Source organism: Balearica regulorum, chromosome Z (genome assembly GCF_011004875.1).
Source record: "Balearica regulorum gibbericeps isolate bBalReg1 chromosome Z, bBalReg1.pri, whole genome shotgun sequence".
NCBI lineage: Eukaryota > Metazoa > Chordata > Aves > Gruiformes > Gruidae > Balearica > Balearica regulorum.
The window spans coordinates 25,225,033-25,251,319 of NC_046220.1; the positions used below are offsets into that span (position 1 = coordinate 25,225,033).

Consider the following 26,287-nt stretch of genomic DNA (forward strand, 5'->3'; position numbering starts at 1 on the left):
CCTTCCTAACCACATCTGCTCATCTTGCATTGGCTTTCATAATCACAGAATCGTAGAATCATAGAATGGTTTGGGTTGGAAGGGACTTCAAAGATCATCTAGTTCCAACCCCCCTGCCATGGGCAGGGACACCCTCAACTAGACCATGTTGCCCAAAGCCACATCCAACCTGGCCTTGAACACTTACAGGGAGGAGGCATCCACAACCTCTCTGGGCAACCTGTTCCAGTGCCTCACCACGCTCACAGTGAAGAGAAAGAATTTCTTTCTAACATCTCATCTAAATTGACCCTCCTTCAGCTTAAACCCATGACCTCTTGTCCTGTCACTACACTCCCAGATAAACAATCCCTCTCCAGCTTTCCTGTAGGCCCCCTTCAGGTACTGGTAAGCCACGATTAGATCTCCCCAAAGCTGCCTTCTCTTCTCCAGGCTGAACAACTCCAACTCTCTCAGCCTGTCCTCATGGGAGAGGTGCTCCAGCCCTCTGATCAGCTTTGTGGCCCTCCTCTGGACTCTCTCCAACAGCTCCATGTCTCTCCTGTGCTGGGGCCCCCAGAGCTGGACGCAGTACTCCAGGTGGGGTCTCACAAGAGCGGAGTAGAGGGGCAGGATCACCTCCCTCGACCTGCTGGTCACACTTCTTTTGATGCAGCCCAGGACACAGCTGGCTTTCTGGGCCACAAGCACCAGATAACATGTTAGAACCACTGAAATAAAACAGAATTAACCTGGCAAAATTTCAAACAAACTGTTATATTAGCTTGATTTGTGATTGGGAAAGAGCAGGAAAAAGGCAAAGTCACATAGAAAGGAAAAGGAAGCGAGAACACCCACCCCTCCAACACATATACTCCTTTGTGGCACCAGAACCTGTTCACTTGACTCAGCTATAACATGAAACTGCAGCCTTAATTTATCAGATATTTTCTGTGTGAATATCAGTAAGCTCCACCTGCATTCCAAGCAAGACAGATGATGGCTTTGAATCAGAAGTCATACAACATTATATAAATACCAATAGTTCAAATGAAGCATGTTGCCTTAAGTTTTTTACATCAGATACATATTGTTCTTTAACAAGATACTGCTATCTTCTCATATACCACTAACTCATTATTCAGAATAGTAAATGCACTGGGAAATCTCTAGCATCAGAAAAAAAGCCAGTCAATGAAGGACACACAAAGGGAAGTAGTACAGACACACAAAGTGGCTCCACTAAATATTAGCAGCTTGTATTATTACTCATGTACTCTTCTGAATGCCACATTCAGCAAATATTTTTTTCTGCTGTATTAATGACTTTAGCTTGACAAAATTTTCCTACATAGTCTGTTGCAATCTGCTCTTTGTTGCACCTTACTGTATCTTTTATGTTTTTTTCTAAAACTCAGAAGTCTCAGAATGAATTATGCAGTATCCTCCTCAATGTGTCAGAACTCCTTTTGTACAAACAGGTCTATAATTATGCAAACAAATTTACTGTTCATACTTTTTAATTTAAAACATGAACACAGTGAGATAAGGGAAAAACATCTATATCTGCCATTGAACTGCTTTAGCTTGCTTTTGTTACTTGAAAGGTACAGTAAGTCTGCAGGTTTCTCTGCTGGTTGTTCTGTAAAATGCTCAGTGATCACCCCTTTCCACTTCGTTCATTTGTAGAAAAGAAATTCACTGAAAGGAGCGTTTCAGTTTTCATAAGCGTCTCACCCTCACAGAGATCTAGTCCTTCAATGTGCCTTCACAGAAACACAGAAAGGTTGAGGTTTGCAAAGACCTCTGGAGGTCATCTGGTCTAAGCCCCTGCTCAGGCTGGGCTACCTGGAGCCAGTGGCAGGATGATGTCCAGATGGCCTGTGAATACCTCCAAGCACGGAGACTCTACAACCACTCTGGGAAGCCTGTGCCAGTGCTTGGTCACCCTCACAGTCTGTGCCCATTGACTCTGGTCCTGTCACTGGGCACCACTGAAAAGAGCCTGGCTCCTCCTCCTTTGCACCCTCCCTCAACATATTTTACATAAATCAGGATGTTATTTCAGCAGAAAAGCAATTTACTACTGCAGTCCTACCCACTTCTAATACGATTTTATTATTGTGCTGTATTAATGTTTATTTATAAAGCTTCTGAAAAGACATTGAAAAACCACAGTGCAAAGCCCCAGTTTTTAGAAGTGTTCCATAAAGGTGTGACTTACACCCAGAATACTACAGAACACAGTCAATCTTTTGATTTTCACATGTATATACAAAATGTTAGCAATAAAATCTGGTAAACCCAAATAATCTTTGCTGAAGGATGCTCTAATTGAAGTAGTTTATTCTCTTAGTTACCAATTTCTGTCAAAAACCCCTTTGTCTGAAATCTTCCATTTAATATTTTTTTCCCTCCTACAACATACTTTTTTATTTTTTAGTAAGAATGGCTTCCTTCCATCTTCTGCTTCATATATTTTTGTTCTTTCTCCTATTTCCTACTATTTCAGTTGTGTTTGAGATAATGCCTTTTTTGCTCAATTTGCACCTGACATAGAAATATGGTGCTCTCTAACTTCTTATATGAATGTACAGAAACCAGGAACACACATGCAGTTGAGGTGCCCATTTAATATTTCTAGGACAAAGATTTTTCTGTAAGAGAATGCACAAAAATTGTACTTTGTTTGCTAAAATGGAATTTGTATTCTTGACAAAATATACTTTTTCTAGGTTTGAGCATAAGCTAATGCTTACACCCTTTAAGAGTATTATCATCCAATTTTATTCTAAACCTGATCATGGAAACAACTACCATAAAGACAAGACTGAAACAGAAACATTCATTAGAGCAGATTTTTAATGCTATAGCCTTTAGAAAAAAGCTATGGAAAACTTTGATCACTAGAAATAAAACAATCTTTGTTACTATTTGTTCAGGTAGCCTTATGTGTGCCCCCATTATTACAACATATTACTAAGAGATTTTTTGAGAAAAAATTCTCTGAATTTTAAAAGCAGTCAAGATACCTGAACTTATACACAAATTTGATTTAGTACTTTGTTAGTACAAAGAGAATATTACTCTCTTTTTTCCTTTTTTCTCTTTAGGATGCAACGCCTTGACATGTACAGGCCACTATTATGGAAGATGTATTCTTTTTGTTACCTGACAGAAACATTGCAAACCTCTCTGCTAAAAAACCTTAAAAGAAAATCCTGTAATGACTAAATTCTGAGGAAGTAGGAACATAACTGAAATGCATCTCCAGTATTAAGATAGCAAATTCTGTTACCAAATATCAATAGCTGCAGGCTTTTCTTCAGATTCTGGAATAATCTAAAGAACCTACTGAAAATCTGCCTAAATTCTCCTATTATACTAAAAAAATACTGTGAACTTCCCTGACATATGAATCACAGACCTTCTGCATGATCATAATAAATCTGAATGGCAAATAAGTGGCAAAAGATTCATTTTATGCTTATGGAATAAATATACTTTTCTGTATGTACATCTTTTACATATTATAAATGTTCACTTCTCATTGTGGATTTAATTTCCTTAAATAAAATAAAATATATATTTTAACATTTAAAAATGCATGTATCAGATTTTAATCATGCTCACAAGAAACACAGCTGTGGGCCAAAAATCAACACACAGAGACCATGACCACCAGGTGCTTCTCAGCATTGCTACAAGCCTGGCCAGATGCATGGGGACCACGCAGGTAATTCACAGTGGTATCCTCTTTGGAGCTACAAACCTAGCCTAGGCAAAATTGTGATAACTGAATCACTCACTGCTATTGCCTGCTTCTTCCTTTCAGCTGAGATTTCTGCTCCTAAAGAGCTGTCCTCAGGTCAAACAAATGCAAGATGATCTTCCCATTACTGCAGTTGTTTTCCTTTTGAGCACCTTAATTCTTTCGTGTCACAAGATGAGAATATCTAATTGAGTGACAGGACTACTTTGTGATAAACTTGAAGTCTCCTTGCTAAGTCTCTTTGCTTCTCTCCAGTTTCTCACTGCAGGCCTAAGGAGGCTTGCCTGAAAAAGGCTATTCAGCAACCTCCTTCAATTCCTCCACGTCGGCCTTGCTGGCCTGAGAAACACACGCTACCTGTACCACAAGCACAGATGTTTTCTGCAACAGTGAACTTCAGCTTGTTTCAGCAAAATAAAGCAAAACAAAAAAAAATCCACCTGTAAAACCAACCAACACTAAGGGGAGCCAAAAACCAGGAAAACTACTTTTGGTTAGCTCTGCATGGATAAGGGTTTGTTAACTAACTGCTAAAAGAGACAGTATTAATTCTGTGATACTACTCAGAAGCTGAAACATGGAGCAGATAGATTGTGTATGGTTTCCATTTTTGAAAGCTGACTTCAAAGACTTGTAAACACAAACAAACTACAGCTCAAATCGGTTCAGTGACTACAAAATCAGGGTTATGTCAGATTTTTGAGTGTACTTTCATGAGAAGAATCTCTCTACCTTTATGTTTTCACTTAAATTTATATTTCTTCATAATTTCTTTCCATGTCTAGCTCATTAACATACTCATATCTTGCAAGACAGTATCATATCTGCACGGAATTCTCATTTCATTTGCAATTGCATTTATCAACATTAGAACCACTATACAAAATACATCTTCATTTTTTCTTTTAACACTTTTCATTCATCTCATTCAACATTATTTACAGTTCATCATTTCTCCATGTACATAAAATGTTGGAGGCCATATTACAGGACTCTTTGTCACATCAGAATTTTTAAATGAAAGTTACTGGCAATGAATACATAGCCTAAATCATCTGACAAAGTAGCAGTTAATTTTTTTCACAAAGTCAGAATTTGAATTTACTACAGAGGATCCAAAGACCAGGACTACATTAGCACTAGTGAAATGGTATCAGATCTCCAGAGTGAAACAGTTGGTGCTGAGGACCTGAAACATACATTTTGGGGTAAAAGCACTATTTTAGACTACATTTCTCCTGGTTCTGAAGACTGAGCTTCCTCCCATCAGCAGTTGTGCATATTCCTATTTCCTTCAGCCAAAAGGAGTAGTTTGAATCCTCGAAGACTGCTAAGTGATAGAAGCATCGCGTTCTAAGTGGCACTGGACAGATTTGCTTCAAAGGTGTATTTCTGATCCAAGTGAAAACATTAATGCAGATATATCCAAATAAAAATGATATTCCTTATTTCCTTGATGATTCTCTTTTCTAGTAGTCAAACTGAAGCATATCCACAACTTAATACAGATATCTTAAACATAGAAAATGTATTTCAGAAAATTTAAAAAGCTCCACAACATGAGGTCAAAGATGTATCTAATATGGTTAAAATAGCATTTCTACTAATAAAATCCTTGGGTATGCAATGAGGTTACTGAGGGGCTTTATGAACCAGTCATTCAATCACAAATAAATTGAAGAACATAACATGCATTTTTTCTAAAAGATTATAAATAAATATGAGAAACTTTTCCATTAAAGAAATCACTTGCAGATATCTTTTTAATGCCCTCAGTTTTTCTAATTTAAATTCTGTTATTACAGTATCATTAAAATTCCAAGCAGGCAGATTTGGTCTACATTAAATGGGACATGGGACAAGCCTTTTGTGACACAATTAAGAGTGTTCCTTTCAAGGGCAACATCACAGAAGGTGAACGCTAATTTTACTAATATGGTAAAGGAGGATGAATGACTGTGGGAAGGAAGGGAAGCAAAAACAAACTACGTAGCATAATTTTTGTTCTGTGAAGTTTTCTGTCATATTTAACTTTTGCTTTCTAAATAGGTTATTACTGGGACAGCAATTTGCATAAAAAGATTAAAGATTGCACGAAATGTCAAAGATTGCTTTGCAGCTATAATATGAACAAAGGAAAAAATAGTCTTTGGAGATGTCAAATGAATTTTAAATAAATGATCAAAGATATTCTGATAATAGCATGATGTATAAAATACGCCCCAAACTAGGTGTCAGAGTGCATATGCTATTTCTGAAAATAACTTAAAATGTCTCCACTTCCCCATATGAGAGCCAGAGCTCCATGCAAATTAAAAAGGAAAGCTCACAACACTGTTTTTCTTGTTCTGAAATACTTTTTTCCAACAGCTGGTTTTTATCAATGGGATAACTAAAATTGTCATAAAATCATAGCTCAGAATGAAAGGTACTACAAAACAAATAAATTTAAATATTTTTTAAAAGAACTGCTCTAAAGCAATTTAAATCATCCAGCTAACTCCCTTTTCAATACTATCTTACTTGGCTCAAATTGCTGGTCATGAAGCCCTAAGTACCCTATACATTGGTTTTAATTTACACAAAGTATGTAAGTACCTATCAGACATTCAGATCACATTTCATAAATTCTTGAAAGCCTACATACAATATATGTAATACATATATTTTAAAAACCCTATACAATAAAGTTGCCTGTCACCCAATACTCTTCTTAGCACTGTCAGTACTAGACATCCTTTCTGTCACTTCATGTAACCCATTAGAATTAAAGTTGAAAAGTTCATCCACTCTAAAGGCAATACTCTTGAATATTAAGACTGATGCACACCAGCACAAAGGGAGTGATAGGACAAAATAAATGAAGTCTTTGTGATCAGATTTTACGGATAGATGCTGATTACTTGCAGCACTTTGGGAAACCTGAGTAGTCAAAATGTTTCTTCACTGCAGCTCAAATCAATTATCAACTAGCCATAAAAATAGCATAATCCTAGAGGAAATACTAATATTTCCACTCATTTTAGTTAATACTAAGACTAACTCAAGTCAGCAAGTCCAGAGAGGAGTGGGCCCACTTAATTTTCACCCTGAAAATTAAGTCATTGTAGACAGTGACAGTACAAGAGCTATAAAGTCTGTCTTAAAAATTGTCCTGCACCACTTTGTAAGGAGGTTATGATACCTCTGAATGTAGTAGTAGTGGTGTGGATTCAAAGACCCATGACACAGTCATACATGTCTGCATGGTTATCATCAAGGGATTTAGACTATCCCTATATGCATTTACACCTCAAAGGCCATGAGATCAAGTACAGTACTGGAGAAATGATCAGGAAAATCATTTGGGACCATATTTCATAGTATAGGTGCAGAAAAATTCCTTGACTATACAAAGTTACAAGAAACTATGCATAAATTAAAACTTGACTTTTTTAAAAAAATGATAGCAAAATGAAACAAAATTGTCAGGAATATGGAACCTCCCTGTCTACAAAGCAAATAACAGAGAATGAAGAGATGGTGTTTTCCAGATGCTGTTTTCCTGTTTAATTTAACAGAGAATAACTAAGAATAATTTCTGTTCTCATTTAGTATGTACTAACATACTGCACTACAGTTTTACATTTGCTAAAATAGGGTTGCTCTCACGGAATGTACATTATACAAAGGCAGAAAAAAAGCCAGGAAACAGAAAGAACATTAAACATTTAAAACAATTAGCATATTATAAAAGACAAAAATCTGAAAAAAGATAAAAAAAGATTTCATTCTGAGTTCGACAGACCTGTATTTTTACCTTAAACAGTTCTTATCAAAATACAATTATTAACACATCAAAAATTATGTCCCATGCTTTCTTGTATGTTCTACAATGAATTTAAGCAATATTCTATCTTCAGTAAAGTGTCAATTTGCTATTCAGCAAGACATTAACCTAAAATATGTATTTTAAAAGCCCCATTCTTTAAATTTTAAAATTATATAAAATATGTAAGCACAGAGCAGTGTAAAAAAATCACGTTAATTTTGAGAAAAGGAATATGCTTTTGTTTCTTAGGATTCTTAGCAGAAAAGAACTAGGAACTTGGAGTAGGAAACTTACTCTGAAATATAAATTGTTATGCTTCCTAACATTTTGTACAACACATAGGGTGCTTTACACATGCTTGAAACTAGTACCTTTAAAAAGATCAAGAACAAATGGCTTATACATAGTTAAAATGCAAAGATTTCAGTGGAAAAGAGTTGGCTTATGAATGGAATATCAATTAAGCAGACATTAACTACAAAACTACTGGAAGAAACCAAGGAGACTCTTAAGTTTTCTAAACAGTGATATAGTTTAATATTTCCAGCCCTTTTTTGTTTCCCTCCTAACAGACATTCTGCAATAGCTTACTGATTAAAAAGGGAATTTTTATTTCAAATTTGCAATGAAGCTGGAATGACAATACCTTTTTCTGTGTCTGTATAACTTATTTCTGAGATATTAAATAGACACAAAAGGGAGTTGTCTCTTCTAAATTTCCTAAGAACTTTACCACTTAAATCCCACCATTTTATTAAAAAAAAAATCCTTCATCACAACTTTTTCGGCAACATACTACTTTCAATTACTTAGTAGTAAAATCCAACTGGGAAACCAAAAAGAAAAGTAGGAAGATATTTTGTGAGATGCTGAATGCCATTCCTTCAAGATAGTAAAGATTTGTTGTAAGAATTGGGATGAAGCATTATTTTAAAGGATCATGTTGCACAGAGTAGAGCAAGTTGAAAAAGCTCAGAAGAAGAGAGTCACAAAGTAAGCAAGAATGAAAAAATTTCTGAGAAGTTGCATAGGAATATATTTAAAAAACAATAAAAAACCCACATTCTTTTCAGAGAGTTCTTGGAATGTATGCATTACCTTAACGACAGGATTCAGCAGAACAACACCAGATTTCTTTGTAATAACTTGCTTTGTTGTGTAATGATGTTCTATGAGCTGAGGAATAGTTGGAAACCCAGTTCCTTCAAAACGATACTGATTCTGTATGGAGGTAAAAGGAAATAACTGTTTCTCTACAAGCTGTACAAACAAAAAGCACATCACCAAGCTTCCCTCACTAGTAACAAAACAATGTTTGCTTTTACAGAATTAGATATTTTTTTTACTGATCTGTTTAATAGTATTTCTACTGAAATAAATGGAATGATCTTAGGAATATGATACATTCACAAATGCAAAATTACTGCACCATTCATTTAAGGCAACATGACAAAGTAACTACTTTTTTAAACTCTTAATTTGAAGATAGGACAGTTAAACTTAAAACTCCAACAGAGTGAAATAAAATATTCTAAACCAGAAAAAACAACACAAAATTCCTAATTACTTAAAGTTCTAGGAATTAGAGAAAATAAACTAAAAAATAAACATCTCACAATAAAAGAAACAGGAGATAAGTAAGACTATCTTACTCAGATCGTACTGCGTTTACAATGTTTGATAAAATTAATAAGTCTTTGGCACAGAGTATAAGATGCATGACTGGTCTTTATAAAGGAGTATATACCAGAAGAGTCTATAGCAGCTCAAAACAAAAGAGGGTCATACATGTAATTCATAGAGACGTTGGGCAAGATAAAATTCCTCCCCTCTCTCCTTCATGAAATTATTTCTTTCTATATGCCTAATTAAACACAACAGAATCAACTAAATCTCTTAATATTTTCTCAGAAGCATGTAACATTTTCTTAGCAAAGATTACTATGAGTATTAGTCTTTCAGGTGTGAAGTGGAAAAAAAAGTATTTTCATTGCTTATCTTTGCCCGTACACTTGACAGGGAAAAAATGGTAAAGAAGTGTTTATTTCATCCTTCTGAATGTCTTACATTATACACTGCAGCTGACTGGGAAACAGGATAAAGTCTTGTGCCTATATAAAACTCAGCATCTGCAGTCAGAGAACTCTTTCCACAAGAGAGGAACTGCCATAAGCCAGCTTGACAATGGCAACAATAAACAAGTACTGTAATTTTAGAAAGTCAAAGCACAGACATGATTCAAGTTAATTTACACAACTGGGCAACGAAAAACTCTACCACTGGCATGCAGATTTTTTTCTTTCTAGCCCCCAGGGTTAAATTCCTTGCACAATGCATTGTAAGTTTATCTTTCTTAGGGGTTAAAGCCTTAAGAATATTGCTGAAACGTGTTATCGCTGTTTGTAAAGACTGCTTGGTCATAGCACCTGCTTTTAACATTCCTGGTTCTCTATCATAAAATGTTTCCATAGTCTGAATACTTTTTGTTGTTTATTTTGTTGTTTAACTTCATTCACTTATTAAATAGTGACTCAGCTTTGATTGACCAGTAACATTAGCTCCCATTCCTTTCAAATAAGCTCCTTCATACATATTTCTGTGCCGATAATCAAAAAACCCTTGATGTCCTTAGAGTCTCCCTAGCACAATAACCGTACTGCCTATTATTTCCTCATCTCAGACCCAGCTGCATGCCCACCTGCTGCCTTCTATGTAACATCTCCAGGGCAGACCATGTTCTTTGATTCCGTGTATTTACACAGGATCCTGACTATTATTAAGATCACTAACAAACAACAATTTGAAAATAGCACAGCCTCAAAAAAGCAGCAGTGAAAAAAACCAGTAGCCTTGAATGACAGCAGTGAATTTTGATGCTTAAAGCTGAACAATGAAGTCATTTATCACACACACAGTTTTATTAAGATTAGCCTTTAAAATAATGGTAAAACCAGAGAGAGAATACTTATGCAATTAACGGATCACTGTTAAAACAGGTACATGTCCCACTCTGCCCTTCAGTATTTGATTCAGAAGAAAATTTGTATATGGAGACCAGTGGGGACCTGTCAGTGATCCAAGAGTGTAATTTCACCAGTCACAGAGACCTGATTCCCCGTTGTTCATACCAATGCAAACAAACAAATCCCTTGCACTAAACTCCCCTCAAACTTCCCTACCATGTTCATGAATACAATCCCTCTTGTAATATTAGAATAATAATCCCACCATCTACTAACTCCTTTTCAGAGCCTAATAAGCTTTTTCTCTTTTTATAATCAATGCTTTTTTCACAGTAAATGCAGAAAATTCACCCTATAGGAGTGCATAAGAAGTCCTGCATTTCTTTAAGAAAAAAAGTTTTAACTTCCATGATTGCCAAGAAAATCTGCCACAAATGAATCCCAAGAGCAGATGAACATAATGCTGTATTACTAAATGTACAAGCAGACAGATCTAGTGACCTGATAATGTTTGGATTGTCCAAGCTATGCAATACTAAACAGTATCAGTCTTACATTTCAAATGTAATTCCTAAGAGAAAGCAGTGAAGTTATGGAAATAAAGATAGCTTGGGGGGTTTTTTGTTTGTGGGATTTTTTTTTGTTGGTGGTGGGTTTTGGTGGGGGTTTTTTTGTGTGTGTGGAAAAAAACAATACAAAAAAGTCAGGTACAGGTAGAGGTAGCCTCAAAGTAATACTTATAAAAACCTCCCTCTATTTTAACTGACCGGAAAGTCCAATCTACATTTTTTGAAGATCTACTTGCTACATACAACGATTTACACAAAACTATTTCACCCATACCACGTATATGATGTGCATTTATTTCTGCTGGGCTGGGATCAGAGACCTCCAAGCATCTTGCAGCCTCTGTGTCTAGGTACAGGTAATTTTGTTGCTCTTAGTTTTTCATTCAGCACTCTGACACATCAAAATACTTTAAGGTCATAAAATCAAAATAAAATAAACACTGACTTGATGTAAAGGTTCACTTCTACAAGGAAAACTCCAGCTGAAAACTAATGAAAACTCCAGCTGGACAAGTGTCAAAAATCATTGATCCTACAGAAGCCTTCCAACTATGAAGTTTGAAAAATACCACTGCCTCTCATTAAAAAGAAATAAACCAGGTACAAAATATTGACTGCCTCTAGGCATGTTGCATCAGCTGGGCATTTAGATGAGGAAATTCCCTCAGTGTGAACATCGTTACGCGTCTAAATTTGTGTATTATTCTGTATATCGGAGATTTTTACAAGGGACTGAAATATGTTTTGGCAGCATTACTGAATCAAAACTGAGAATGATTTGTTGCTATGTCATACGTCAACAAGAATTTCTAGTAATGTTATCAGAACTGTCATATTTTGAACGAGTCTGAAATTCTGAGAGGTAAAAAGAAAAATACGTAATACATTAAAAAACAAGTCATGTATTAAGAAGACTAGAAAGTAATATATTGGATAAAGGCATATAAAAATTAGCATATTGTTTAAAATGACAGATTTTTGCTAAGTTAGAGCAACAAAAGGATCGATTTTGGTCCTTAGAAAAATATATGCTGTGCCACATCCACAAGCATTTCTGTTATACTGAACAAAACAATATCCATAGGGCTAAAAAGAAGAGAAGCATCTCTAGTGCAGCAGGAACTTCAATTCCCAACTGCATAGAAGCCAACACAGATTATTTTTGTCTGTGTGAATGCTTCCATTTTTCAGGAAGATTCAATGGAATCTTTACAGTCTGAATTAAGAGTAGCCTAATTAGCACCAACTATGAAAATGGCTTTAAATATACATAAATGTACATGCATAAATTAGCAGTAACAAGTTCTGGATTTCAAAACATTTACAGAAATATCTTGGCTTTTCAATATAAGATAAAAGATGTTGAATAATCTCATACTTCATATTTTAATTTTGTTTCACAAAATTACCTTTTCCCCTGATTTCAGCACTGATGGAAATATTCCCAACAGCTTTGATATTTTCATATACAGGCTAAAGCCATTTGCCATAGTAAATTATATAGATCCTAAATTGTTTAGCTGAAATTATAGACTTCCTAACATTGAATATTCAGTACTGTATCAGAGACGTACATCAGCATATTGTATGATAAAGTGTCTCCGTTGTCCATCTGAAAACACAGAAAGGACATATTCACCAGGTTTCCCGTGGCTCTCTCGCACCAAGAAGTCTCCTTGCTGTTTTAACAGCTCCTGGGCTTCTATTCTTGGAATTGCACCATGATACCAGTCTTGCTCAGCCAATGGTTTCTCAGTGGTTGATATTACATCAAAGAACTTGGGAAAAATATCGAAGAAAAATGTTACTATAACAGTACATTCTTAGAGTTTACTTTTATATGAAAAACATGATGAACAACAATAATTTCTATTTCTGTATCTAAATTATGTACTTCTACTAACAAACAAAATCAAGGCTCTTACATTCACACAAAAGGCATAGATCATCTTCTTTTCTATTACCAAAAAATTTAATATATAAAAAGCAGAAGTTTATGGAACGTCCATAAAACCAAGTAATATTTTTCATCCAGCCTGCTATTTTTCCTAAGCCATACCGACCAACTCTTTCTCACACATACTGACGTGCTATTAACAATTCAAAATGAACCATTTCTTTATCCAGACAGAAACTTCTCAAACATAAAAACATAAGAAACTGATTTATACAAAGGATTTTAATTGGATAAATTGTTTTCATAGAATTTACCAACTGCATCCCAAATCAATCAACAGTTCTATGAGACATTTTTCTTAGCATTTACACTGTAGCACAGAATATACACCTAGGTGTACAGTGCTTATAACTTTAGCATAGAGTTTCTGAAGGCATAAAGATTGTTAAGAAATTATTTTCACTGGCTATAGATGGAAGGTCGTGAGTTTTAACCTACAATTTCACATATTAATTTTACCAAGTTTACATTGTTTAAGAAAACACAGATGAAAACTTTATATTTTGTTCAGTGACCATTTTAGATTTGTTATGGCTAGACAGACAAGCACTTACTTAAGCTATATGTCATTCAAAATCTTTAGTGCCAGAGCTCATAGAAATTATTACTGCCAGAGTGGTAAAGCTCTGAACAAAAGAAGACAGTGCATAGTGTACCATGAGCTGAACAGATATGGGAATGTGTCCCAGGCAAGCCTGCTGAACTGCATTTTAGGTAACAGCACAAAGACCCACACCTCAATTAAGCATGATCAAACAGATACACACAAAGCATATGATTCTGAATTAACTTCTCCTACAGCTCTGCCCTGATAAAAAACAGATTTTCTTTGTGTCATCAAGGATGATATGATCCCCTATGGGGATGAGGAAAGAGAAAGGAAAGACTCCATTGATGCATGCAAGGGAAAAACTTTAAATGGTGCACCTACGGGCATGGTGGAGGCTATCTGCATGTTTAAGGTCTTCCTTGGGAGGTATTTAGGTTAGATACTTATGTAGACAAAAACCACTAGCAACAATCTCAGACCGTCAGAGTGGGAATGAGTAGACTCAAGAAAGAGAATCTACTCAGACCTTCTTGTTTCCAAATACCTCTAATTCTTTAGCACTTTCACAGTAAAGTTTCTGGTATAAAAAAAATGCCTTGCCTTTGTCTGTAGGTTCCTGGCTGCCTTTCTAAGTTATATTTCAAGAGGTCTAGTTTAGACCAGGATCCTGATAGAAAACTGGAGAACATATTTAAGAGCTTGAGAGCGCCTCATATTCTCAGATGTCAATACTGAGATCCAGAGCCCTGGGGTTGTATCAGGGATAATTTCAGACATGAGGTTTGAGGCCAGCACTGTAACCAATAGACGCATCACTACAAAGTGCAAGTATGCTCTATTACAGATTTTCTCTATTAGAGATTCAGAGCTACGAAGGACTGTGTAAGAAATAACAACAGCTTGAACAGAAAGTGCACAGTCAGAGTTTTTATGAACAAAAGGTACTGTGTTAATCAGCATAGTGAACTACTAAAAGCCCAAGATATTGTTTGGCCAAGGCGGCAATCATAGATTTCAATTTCATCAACAGTTAAATACATCTCAGATCAGATCTGTCTCTTAAATGACATTAAGTCACTCTGTTTCAGAACTTCCTAAAAGAAAAAAATAAGCTTTCAAAATGTGTACACTGTTACTTACTTGAACATTTATTGTTCAAAGATGCCCAGTTTGACTTGCCAGAAAACCCAAACCTCTGTTAAACTATCAAGAAATGTTAAGGGGTTCAGAGTAACACAGCCCTTGCCACAGAAACACATTTCTACTCAAGAGGAAATGTTTCTAAGGATAGAAGGATAGTTCAGGGTCAATAAACTAGTTCACTATCTTCACAAAGGAAGGTTAAAAAAATTAAAAATCTGTCATGCATCGATTTTATAGCTTTCCTTAAGAGAAAACCACCAAATAATAACACCTGTTTATATTCGAACTGGGTCAAGTCTGAGTCACTGTTTAGACAGTCACGATCACATCCCAGAATGAAACATCTTAAAAGGCTTTATGATAGAGACAGAGCTTATGGAAGAACAACAGAGCACTTTAGCCATTGCCAGCTATGGTGTTGTTTATGACACTAACATCAATCTTCCCTCTTCTTTTAAATTTTATTAAACTGTATTTATTACTTGAGAAGGAAACAATGAAAATTCCACACGGTACCCTCTGCTGTCTCCTACCTTACATTACCTTTACTTGGGGCAATCATAATCAAGGTGGTTTCTCTGATGAAATAAGTAATAATTATTCATGGTTTGAGTGTTACTAAAATCACATTATTGTTATGAACAAGTCTTCTGATTCCAACATATTTTCTGTATGATACAGTATTCACCCTGACTGGCTATGAAAGAAAACACAGCTGACAGCCCAGAAAGAACAGTACAAATGCAACAGCTGACAGCCCAGAAAGCCAATCAAAAGAAGTGTGACCAGCAGGTCGAGGGAGGTGATCCTGCCCCTCTACTCCGCTCTTGTGAGACCCCACCTGGAGGACTGCGTCCAGCTCTGGGGGCCCCAGCACAGGAGAGACATGGAGCTGTTGGAGAGAGTCCAGAGGAGGGCCACAAAGCTGATCAGAGGGCTGGAGCACCTCTCCCATGAGGACAGGCTGAGAGAGTCGGGGTTGTTCAGCCTGGAGAAAAGGCGGCTCTGGGGAGATCTAATCGTGGCTTACCAGTACCTGAAGGGGCCTACAGGAAAGATGAAGAGGGACTGTTGATCAGGGAGTGTAGTGACAGGACAAGGGGTCATGGGTTCAAGCTGAAGGAGGGTCAATTTAGATGAGATGTTAGAAAGAAATTCTTCACTGTTAGAGTGGTGAGGCACTGGAACAGGTTGCCCAGAGAGGTTGTGGATGCCCCATCCCTGGAAGTGTTTAAGACCTGGCTGGATGGGGCTTTGGGCAATGTGGTCTAGTGGAGGGTGTCCCTGCCCATGGCAGGGGGGTTGGAACTAGATGATCTTTGAAGTCCCTTCCAACCCAAACCATTCTATGATTCTATGATCATCTTAATATTGATTTCAACTCAGTTTACACCTCTTAGTGCTAATGTTCCTACTGCATATTACAGTTAGAATTAAACAATTTAAATACAAGAAACGTGAGTCTATAAGAAAGAGGAGAAAAAGGTATCCACATTCCCATCTCTGTTCTTTAAACTCTGAGTTTAGTATCAGCAAGCAACTTAATATGACTAATTAGATACCTGAAAGAACAAGTTCGCATTCTAATCATCGATGTTTTATAATTTCACTTGGGGGATGAGATCTCTTGCTCATTTGTGTGTACCCTATTACAGAAGCACTTAGTGATTCAATAGCTTAAACGAAGACATATTTTTCTAAGATTTTTGTTGTTAATTTGACTGGAAGCTAAAAATAAACAATTAACAAAATCATACAGCAGGAAAGGAACTCACACTGTCGGATTTCTACTCTCCCTCTCAACCCCTCCTTTTTTTTTTGCCTTTTCTTTGTCCTTCAAGTTTTCCATTTATTGCCGTATTTCACTCATGGGTTATTGGGGGCATGGCGGGGGGAGACGCGACGGTGTGTGGCGGTGAGGGGCGGTTGGGGTGTGTGTGCCCTGACGTACTTCATCACACTTTTCCTTCTGAGAGGCAAATGCCCTCATATACTTCATCGTGCTCTTCACAGACCTAGTACTCTTTATGTATTCTGAGCCCCCTGTTTTCTCCTCATTTAACAATCCATTGAAACAGCAGTTTTTCTCCAACAGTAAAATGAAGCAGGCCCCAGCTGCTGTATTATTCAAGACAAAAATTGAGCAACCAGCAGTGTATGATTTCTAACTCCAAAAAACTAGATATTATTCCTGCACTTACACTGTCAATGACAATAAAGTAATAATGGGAATGTGTCCTGGTTTTGGCTAGTATAGAGTTAGTTTTCTTCCTAATAGTTGGGGGGGAGTCAGTGAATGGCTGTGTGGTAGTTTTAGCTGCTGGCTGGGTTAAACCATGAGATTTTATTAAACTAATAGCTTACTCAGTACTGTATTTTCACATATATTCTGAACTCAAACTTTGCGTACTTCCTTATTTTCCATCTTTAAGCAAACAAAACACATTTTGTTAAGACATTTTTTCTCTCCCAGTGTAAAAAAAGAGGGGCACAGACACAGATGAGAAAGTTAAGCAGTGAATTTAGGTTGATAATTTGAGACAATTCCCTATGAAATATCCTGCCTGTAGCCTCAGTGTACCTGGCTCATTCCCACATGCTAATATACCATCTGAAACCAACATTAATTCCACTATTATAATATAAACTATAAAAAAGTTATTCTGTAAACAATAACAGATGTCTGTGCCAAGCTCAAATGCCTCAGTGGCAAAAAAATAGGCAGAAGGGAGAAGCTGGCATTCATGATGCAATTCATTCAGATTCTTCATTCGGTTTATTCATAGCACTTTAAAGTTGCCCCTTTTCCTGTGTTTTCTCTCCTCGTCTGATTAAACTTATGTCTTATGCTATTGTGGAAAGCTGGCTTGCATTTTGTCCCAGAGGAACCACCTGAACCCCTAACCTTGCTGTTTTCTCTTCCAACAATACTTTTTCCCGATATTACCCTTTAACTTCTCATTCTGAGAACATGCAAATCATTTAAGTGCCAACACATAAGTTAAAGTCCTGGCTGCTATCAGAAGTACACAGTTTCTCTACAACTTTCTCCATATGACAAAAAAAAAATTGTTTTCTCTAATTACACACAAAATTCAACTTCTCCCACCAATTAAATACAGGATGATGTTTTCAGAATAGCACTACATTTAAACCAAGATCTGACTCCACTTTTAAAGTTTCAATATACTTAAAACATACAGTATGAAAACAGGAAGTTAACATCACATTTTTAGGCTATATCAGAGGATCAGTACCATTCCTTCTCCTCCTCTGCTTCGAGATCCTTTTAAATACTCATCTATTTAAAAAAATAACAAATTCATTTATGTATGTTATTATTATTTTATAATATATCTTCAATAATCACTTTGTATACTTTGTTGATGGATAATAAGTTTTAAGCACCAGTTCAGCAATAAGCATAGTGATGGAATTGTCAGCAGGAAAAAGCCAAGCAGCTGAGCACATTAAGAACTAAGTAGTAATTCGTGAAGGAAATTTGAGCTGTATATACACAGTTAGCTTTTCTAGCCCACAAGAAATCACTAAATCAAAACACAAAACAAAACTGAAAATCGGTTTATATATTCTGACTCTGAAGCTCCTTTAAGTGTTAGGTAATCAAGAGTACACTTGTTACTCAGATTTTACTTTCTCCCTCAAATGACCCAATTCCAATCTTGTTTCTCCCAAACATATTCCAAGGCTTCAGCAATCCTACCTAACATGCATCTACACCCACAGTTACACCAACTTCCATGGAATTAATAGTGATATAGATTGGAATGAAAATCAAAATCAGGCACAGAGGCTATTTAAAATGACACTTTAATTAAAGCAAATGAAAATTTTGACATTGACTTCCCCTGATTTCATCTTAAACATTTTATCTTGCTCCTCTTCTTGAATTTTTTCTCTTCCAATTTTTCTCTGAAGCAGTTTTATGTAGTATTTTTATTTTTACAAAAATCATAACAAGTTGTATAACATATACAAATAGAAAAAGTTGACGCGTATGTCTCACCTACACAAAAAACAGAGGTCACAGCAATACACATTTTAATATGCTTTTATTATGAAATTTTGCATCTTTACATGAATTAGAAGCTTTATAAACCAAAGATCATGATAATATGGAGAGTTAGTTTATCTCCAGGCATATTTTAATATTTTAGCAGGGTTTTTCCTATTACTTTTCAAATATGCCACACATCTTTCACATTTTTCATGGGAAAAGCCTTCCTCTCCTGATTTTATCTCATTATCATATTTATTATTCCCTTCATCACTATCTACAATTTTCCTATGTATAGATATGTATATACACATATATGTATATATGCAATTGTAATCTGTTCCACACCTTCTGAATATTGTTTAGCTTAAATAAAGTTTACTGAGTCCTTTAATGGGTTATTTTGAGCTAATGTTTCAGGTGACTAGATCACAATTCAAAGGCAATTTTAAAAAGTTTTAAAAATTCTGCCCAACTTTTTTTATTTTGTTTCGGTTTTGTGTGGTTTTGTTGGTTGGTTGGGTTTTTTTGTCTGGTTGGTTTGGTTTTTATGTTTTTTTTTTTTTGTTGGGAGGGTTGGCACGATCACATGTTCCACTTCTCCAAAAAACAGGAGGGAGGTTTTCAAGTAAAACTTTACACCTTCCTAAGCAGGTGCTCAAGTATTCTAACTAGCCTTGCAAGTTTCTATATGAAAACAAACAGCTGTAATGCAAAAGCAAAAGAAACAAGAAAGTTTCTCCATCCATTAGGGAACCTTAAAAAAAGCCAACTAGAAGAGATACTCAACAGCAATTTTTAGTGCGGGCTGAAGCAAGATGTGTAATACCTAACTACTTAAATAGTACCAGTTATTGAGGAAGTAGTATTAGCAGTAGCAGCAGCAGCAGCAGTAGTAGTAGTAATATACTGGTGACTTTATAACAAATATGTGGAATATAATTATTGCAACAATAATTAAAACATGCATGACCATCTGACCTACCACAGAATATCATAATACACTTCCAGCATTTCCAGTAAATCAGACTCACTGGGAAGAGTACTCTTAAAAGTATAGCACTATTCTGGGAGCTGCAAAGAACTTGTAAATTATCCTTTTTTTCCTAAAGTGCAACAAGTTGTTCTGATGTACTATTATATGACAATATAATCCGGTCTGCTGATCAATCAGAACAGTGTTTTAATAACATTATTTTAATGCAATTTTTGTCCATGTAGATGGAAATGAATGATGCTTCAGAAAAAAAATCCTATTTAAGCTGTAAAAATAACAGAATGTAGTACAACACTACCTTATTGATACTACTTACCGATGATGAGCCCAACATAGATTTTGGAGACCGTATAATTCCAGCTATGGAATGACGTATAGTGTCAAATCTTGAGACTTTGTCCTTCTTGTCCTAGGAGAAAAAGCAGTATCTCCAGTGAAAACAAGCAAAGCAGTATGACAATTGACTTACTGGATAACATGGAATGTAGACTACTGGATTTTATCTATATAAAAGATAGGGGCCTGAGCCTCTACTGATACAAACCAGTAAGTGTTAACATCAGTGAGATTAAGGTAATTTATATCAATTTAATGGCTGACAAATTCTTTAATTCTTTAAATATTTTGTGCAATTATTTTAAGTATCACTATTGTTAACTATAAAGAGAACCGAAATTCTTTTGCACCTAAAAACAAAGGACATAATTCTCAGTTCTCCTGAAACACCTATTATTTTAAAAGGACACTGATTTGAAACTGCGTAATTAAAAAACCCCCATATAGTAAAATTCAAAAATACATACATACATTATCTTTACTTAATATATTGTAGGGGTTTTTTTTTCCTTTTATTAACATGTTCTTCTCTAATAACACATATACATAACAATACCTGTAAATATTAATACCAATCAGTGCAAGTTATAGGATCCATTTGTTTTGTGGCACTACTGTAAGCCATAGGTGCAGCCACCATCCGGATTTTAAATTCTGTAAGAAGAGGCTTATAACTGGAACACCGAAACAGCCTTTAAGCATCTCTAGTTCAGTGTAAGTCAATGTAAATTCCAAGATGCTCATAACCTGACTTAGTCCAAAGACTGTATATTTCTTCATCTCTGACTTACCACTAGGTCTCAAAATTAATATCGAAGAATCTTTAAAAAAAATACAAAAATGTATTTTTAACACTGACAAACTGAGTTTATTGCTTGTAAATCACCCTCAGAAACAGCCAAGATATTTTAATGAGTATTTGCAAAGTAATTGAGCCTGAAGCAGAGACCACACATTAACAATCTCATTCTAATTAGCTGTAGGTTACCTAAACTGTAAGAAACTGATAATGGAGATGATCTACAACTGTTTGGTAGTGTTACAAAGAAAATTGCTTTTAAGTTTTGGACATACATCCTTGACTGAAGAAAGTGAAAATTGGATAATGTAATAAATGCAGCTCCAGTTTATTCCAGGACTTCCGAATAACCAACAAAATCCATTCATTCTGCATACAGAATAGACCAGTGTTTCAAAATTACTCCAAAATACAATTTAGTTTACAGAACGTAAGTTAAACATTGTCTTCGTAAAATAAATGTATTTATTTATTTAGTAGCAGAATTCTGCAATGTGCCTTAATTTGTATGCTGTGAAAAAAGAGTGCAAAACCCACTCAAATAGTCAAAACACTAATAGAAAGTTTATTAGTCACTGAAATACTAGTTATCTGTGTGCCCACTGACCCATCAATAACATTTTTATTCCTTTTATCAGACTCAAGTAACATTGTATGTCAACTAATTTTCTTACAATAAAAAACTCTGTCCTGAGTCCTGTTTTTTATTTTTGTAATATTGATGAAATAAACTGGCTACACAAAGCCAAACAAAAAAAATCTCATTAACAACAGTAGTACACAGAGTCTAATTTTACTTGCATGCTGGGAGGGGAATGATCCACTTATTTCACACATCTCTTCAGAAGTGAGCCATGAGATTTAACTGCAATTAAATGTATACTTCTTATATGACAGGAAATATTAAGTTACCAAAAGATGTATGAATTCCACTACAGTTCCTCTAAACAAACTGGGGAGTTTTCTTTCTCTAATAGCATACTTACCTAATGACAAAATCAAACCACAAGTAAGGTTCTACATTCAGAAGTTTCTCATTACAGCAGAATGTTTTTAACAAGAATGTTTTTTGACTCAAAGTACCAGAAAGACTCATGGACTGGGCTGCACTAGAGGACTTTCACAAGCACCACAAAATGATATGTAGAAGCTAACAGTCGCATTAAATAGAATGAGCATTAAAATGCAGATTTAAGGGATAAACTTTGGCTTTGTTCAAAATGTAGTACATGCCCTATTCAAACTGCAATACGTTTATCAACACGGTTTAGTATTTCCATAGCACTTTCCCTCTGACATACTGAAACTACTCTGTATCTTACAGTGATGAAGACCCATAATTTGTCTACAAAGCAGGAGTTACCAAACACATCACAAACACAACTGTAGCCTGCACTGAGTTTATTTATTCGTTTAAGTATTTTTAGGGCACCCTGAATAAAACTGAAGAGCAGCAACAGTGGTCGTTTACGGAATTCTTTTTGCCATTGCCCAGCTGCAGACCACCTTAGAAGGACCCATTAGATCTTGCAGGAAAACAGTTTTCACAGAGAATAAGATATTCAACAGCTTGAAGAGATTTTTTAGTCCGTATTAGGTATACATTTTTTCTGAAACTAGCGTAAGAATATAACCCAGAACAGCCCATCTACTTTTAAATACATATGTGTGTGTGTGTACAATCTTATCAGTTAAGTCAGGGTGTTATTTTAAGTCTGCTTTCCAGTAAAAGGAAACACGCATCACAGCTGTCTTTCAGCGATCTCTACCTTAGCCACATTAAATTTTCAATCTTTCAGCCAAGGCCCTCACAGTTTAGCAAAAGATTTAGTAGGTGCAAGGATTATCATAGAATCATAGAATGGTTTGGGTTGGAAGGGACCTCAACCCCCCTGCTACAACCAGGGACACCCTCCACTAGACCACATTGCCTAAGACTCATCCTTATCTCAGGATATTAAGTTATTTAAAATTTCTGAAGAAAGCTAACAGAAAACAGAAACTCTCTGTGTCGTCAGGAAGAGAAGTTCGTTGTAATTCCACACAATACTCATTTCAACAAACATCACACATCTGACCAACCAGCACAACCATGCTGGCTATGGAGTCACCACATACGCTTCTGACAAACCCGTAAGACATGTTACTATTTGACTAACAAGCTTAAGAAGAACACTGGAAAGGAATTAGGAGTTCTGCATCAAGGATGCTGTAGAGAGCATTATGGAGTAGTATGCTTGATAGCATACACGATGCAGCTACTAAAACATATTGGCTGATTCAGTTTCATTTTGGTTTAAATGAATTACAGAGATTAGCAAAATGGTTGCATGATTTGTCAGTTCCTTTATTTTATACTACACCAATTTCATTAAAAAGAAGACTAATCTGTGGGCCATAATATTTTATGTAATGACTGAATTACTGCAGAATAAATTGTAGTTTACTATTGAGAAGCCAGATATGTAGGAAAATATATACTGTTATTAGAGAACATTTTAAATCTATTTCTTTGACTGTGTTTAAATGTACCTGTGGCAGGAGAGCACATCATACAAGGAATTATGAAAAATGCATTGACTGATATTTCTCCTTTAGGATTAGCCATATTTCTAATCATTCTCCAGAATTAATTAAAATGAATCTCCACCAGACTTGGGACTGGCACTTAGAACAGGTTGTGAAGTTTCTATCCATTGGACTTAGTGAAACTGCTGAATATCCAACGACTTACCCTGGAATGATGGAAGACTGATGAACTTCTATGTGGAATACAAACAGCTGGTTTATGGTTGGGACTTCTTGTCATTATTCTCCTTGGTAAATAAGGCAAAGCACTACCACTTTTATTTCCAAATAAAAGGATTTACTAAGACAAATAACTCTTTTATTGAGAAACTGATTGACAGCAACTACTTGTAACCATCAGATTAGAGTGCTCTGTCTTATTTTCAAGCAACTGGTTTTAGACATAGCAGTGCTATATTTCTTCTGCCACAAAACAAGGAATGCTGAAACCCTGTTCCCAGTTGTATACACCTCATCCAGCCTTTTCATTTCAGTTCTCTTTTTCCTTCTTAATCGTTGAAACAATTACCTCAGCTCTTTTAAAGAGAGGTCACAGCAGAAGACGATGACTTTGGCATTCTTCATTTTACTTTCCATTTTTCTCTTCTGACAAGATGCGGAGAGGAAAAATAAAGCATAAGAACCCAAAACCAAGCGCAAGATTCAGGCCAGTTGAAAACCACAAGGGAAGCACTCCCTACTTTGCTTGAGGATTTCCTCAGGTATATCTTTATATATGATATACTAAAAGCCAAGCTTCTGTGTTCTGTATGTTCACTTTGGGGGATCTTGTGCAACATGATGTCCTGTCAATTTTAATGGATTTTCCACTAGAATTTATCTTCTATGGTCATGTTAGAATCTCCCTTTCGCCAGACATACAGTTCTGTCACTAAGCAAAATCATCACAGATCTTAGAGTGCATGAAAAATAGTAAAATACACCCAGAAGTGTGACACAATCAAAATGACAGGCCATAAGAACCATATTTGCAATGGTATTTTGAATGAATATTTTGAAGCAACAGGGCAAAAAGACTTTGCTTAAAATGAACTGCATTATGTAAAAGCCCAGAAGAGCTTTTTAGCTGTATAAATCCAGAAGAATGGTGTTATCTTGGATGTCATTATAAAATAAAAATAATCTACACTCTTTTTAGAAAAGCAAGGAAGTAAGAAGCTGGAGAGAGAGCTAAGATAAAGATAAAACAGAACAGATGTTTCTGAAAGACAGGCAAATAGTAACACTATCTCTACTGATCAAAAGGGGAAAGATTAGCAATTAGAAGGCCACACACAATGCAGCATATATTGAATATTGCTAAGAAACACTAGCCAGACATGTACATACAGAAGATACAAATAGCCCAATACTTTAATATTATTCCATTCAAAGAAACACCGCCTAATGAGCCAGGTACGAACCATTGGCATGGATATAGAAGTTGAATGTGGGCTTGCAAATTAAATTAGCGAACCTTCACAGGAAATTTAGAGGAAATATGAAGAGGATTCTCCAACTAAAAGAGAAAACACTGTCAGAAGAAAAGGAGATTTCAATTAGAAGAACACCATCAGTGATACCTAAAAGATAAACATGATAGTCCTGTTTCTGAGACTTGGTGAGGGAACTGGTCCTCAGAGATTTTGACGAAAACAATTTCAGTACAGTAAAAGAGCTCTAAGATAAAACCAGAAGGGAGGAATTGCTGGTAGTTATTGCAAATGATATGTTCAATGACCATACAGATTAAAAAGACATACCAGACAGTATATGCCTGAGCAATTAAGATGCTCTCCTTCTCGTAAAGTGAATGCTAGCTTCATTTCTGGTTTGAAGATACGGTTTCCCTGATGAAAAAGGTGACAGAACAACATTCATGTTAAGGTTTCAAATTGAGATAATGGGTAGAACAAGGAACATTTTTGCTTTTAGAAGGCTATAGATGTCTGGCATGAGAATGGAGTTTTGTGATTTATAAGCAAGAATCCTTCAAAGAAGCTTTAGAGAAAAAAAATTTCTAAAAATGATCCTCTGCATTAGTCACTTCAGCAGTGGAGATTAAAAATTATTTAGGAGAGGCTCCAAAAACATATAATAAACTTGGACTATGACTAATTCTGGCCTATTGATGAGTGGATATACTAAGCACAAAATCTTTGTACATCTATTTTATAGGTATTAGCACATAGTAAAGCAGATGTAAATGCTGACACATATTAAAACCTGAGCATACAGTAGAATATACCTGATGTCTCTGAAGTCTATCACTTGATTTCAGATATAAGACTAATCTCATACTTCAAAAAGCTTTTCCTTTTTGGTTTGGTTTTTTTTTTTTTTTTTCCCCCTCAATGACATAACTGGGTATCTCAGAAAGACCATATGTATAAAACCAGATAAAGAATCATGCTATCTTTACCAAACAAACCAGGATATTTATAACTATTAACATGGCACTCCTACACAGAATGAGTTGCTGGCAGAATATGAGCTGATTGTTTGAGCTGAGCAGATCATCTACCTTTGGAGCACCTATATGCATTTTCTTAGTTTGCTATTGTAGATATCTAGAACTGGGAGAAGCAACGGTGCAAAGCCATGAAGATGTAACATAGAGTTACTAAAAATTAAAACATCCAAAACTAATTAAAAATATCTCAAGTACACTGTGAAAATTAAACAACACAGCTATTCAAAAATCATTTTTTGATAAGGTAACATTTTCTGTTTTAAACACAAATAACACCTTCCAAAGCAGCAGAAATGATGCATGACTGACGTACGCATGCTGTAAAACACTGCACTGGAAATAAATCAATGTT

At 35.6% G+C, this 26,287-nt stretch overlaps 1 protein-coding gene across 4 annotated transcripts in view; it reads right to left on the reverse strand.

The window, feature by feature from the left end:
• The window catches only part of FER (FER tyrosine kinase), a 174,366-nt gene that overhangs the window by 75,855 nt on the left and 72,224 nt on the right, over nt 1-26,287 (reverse strand). For 3 of the 4 annotated variants that reach the window (XM_075739369.1, XM_075739370.1, XM_075739371.1), the window contains 3 exons: nt 20,076-20,168; nt 12,669-12,872; nt 8,661-8,783 (listed from right to left, as the gene is read on the reverse strand). In XM_075739369.1, coding sequence (XP_075595484.1) covers nt 8,661-8,783; nt 12,669-12,872; nt 20,076-20,168 — 420 coding nt within the window. The remainder of the gene's footprint in view (nt 1-8,660; nt 8,784-12,668; nt 12,873-20,075; nt 20,169-26,287) is intronic. The other variant, XR_012832932.1, reaches the window with a different exon arrangement.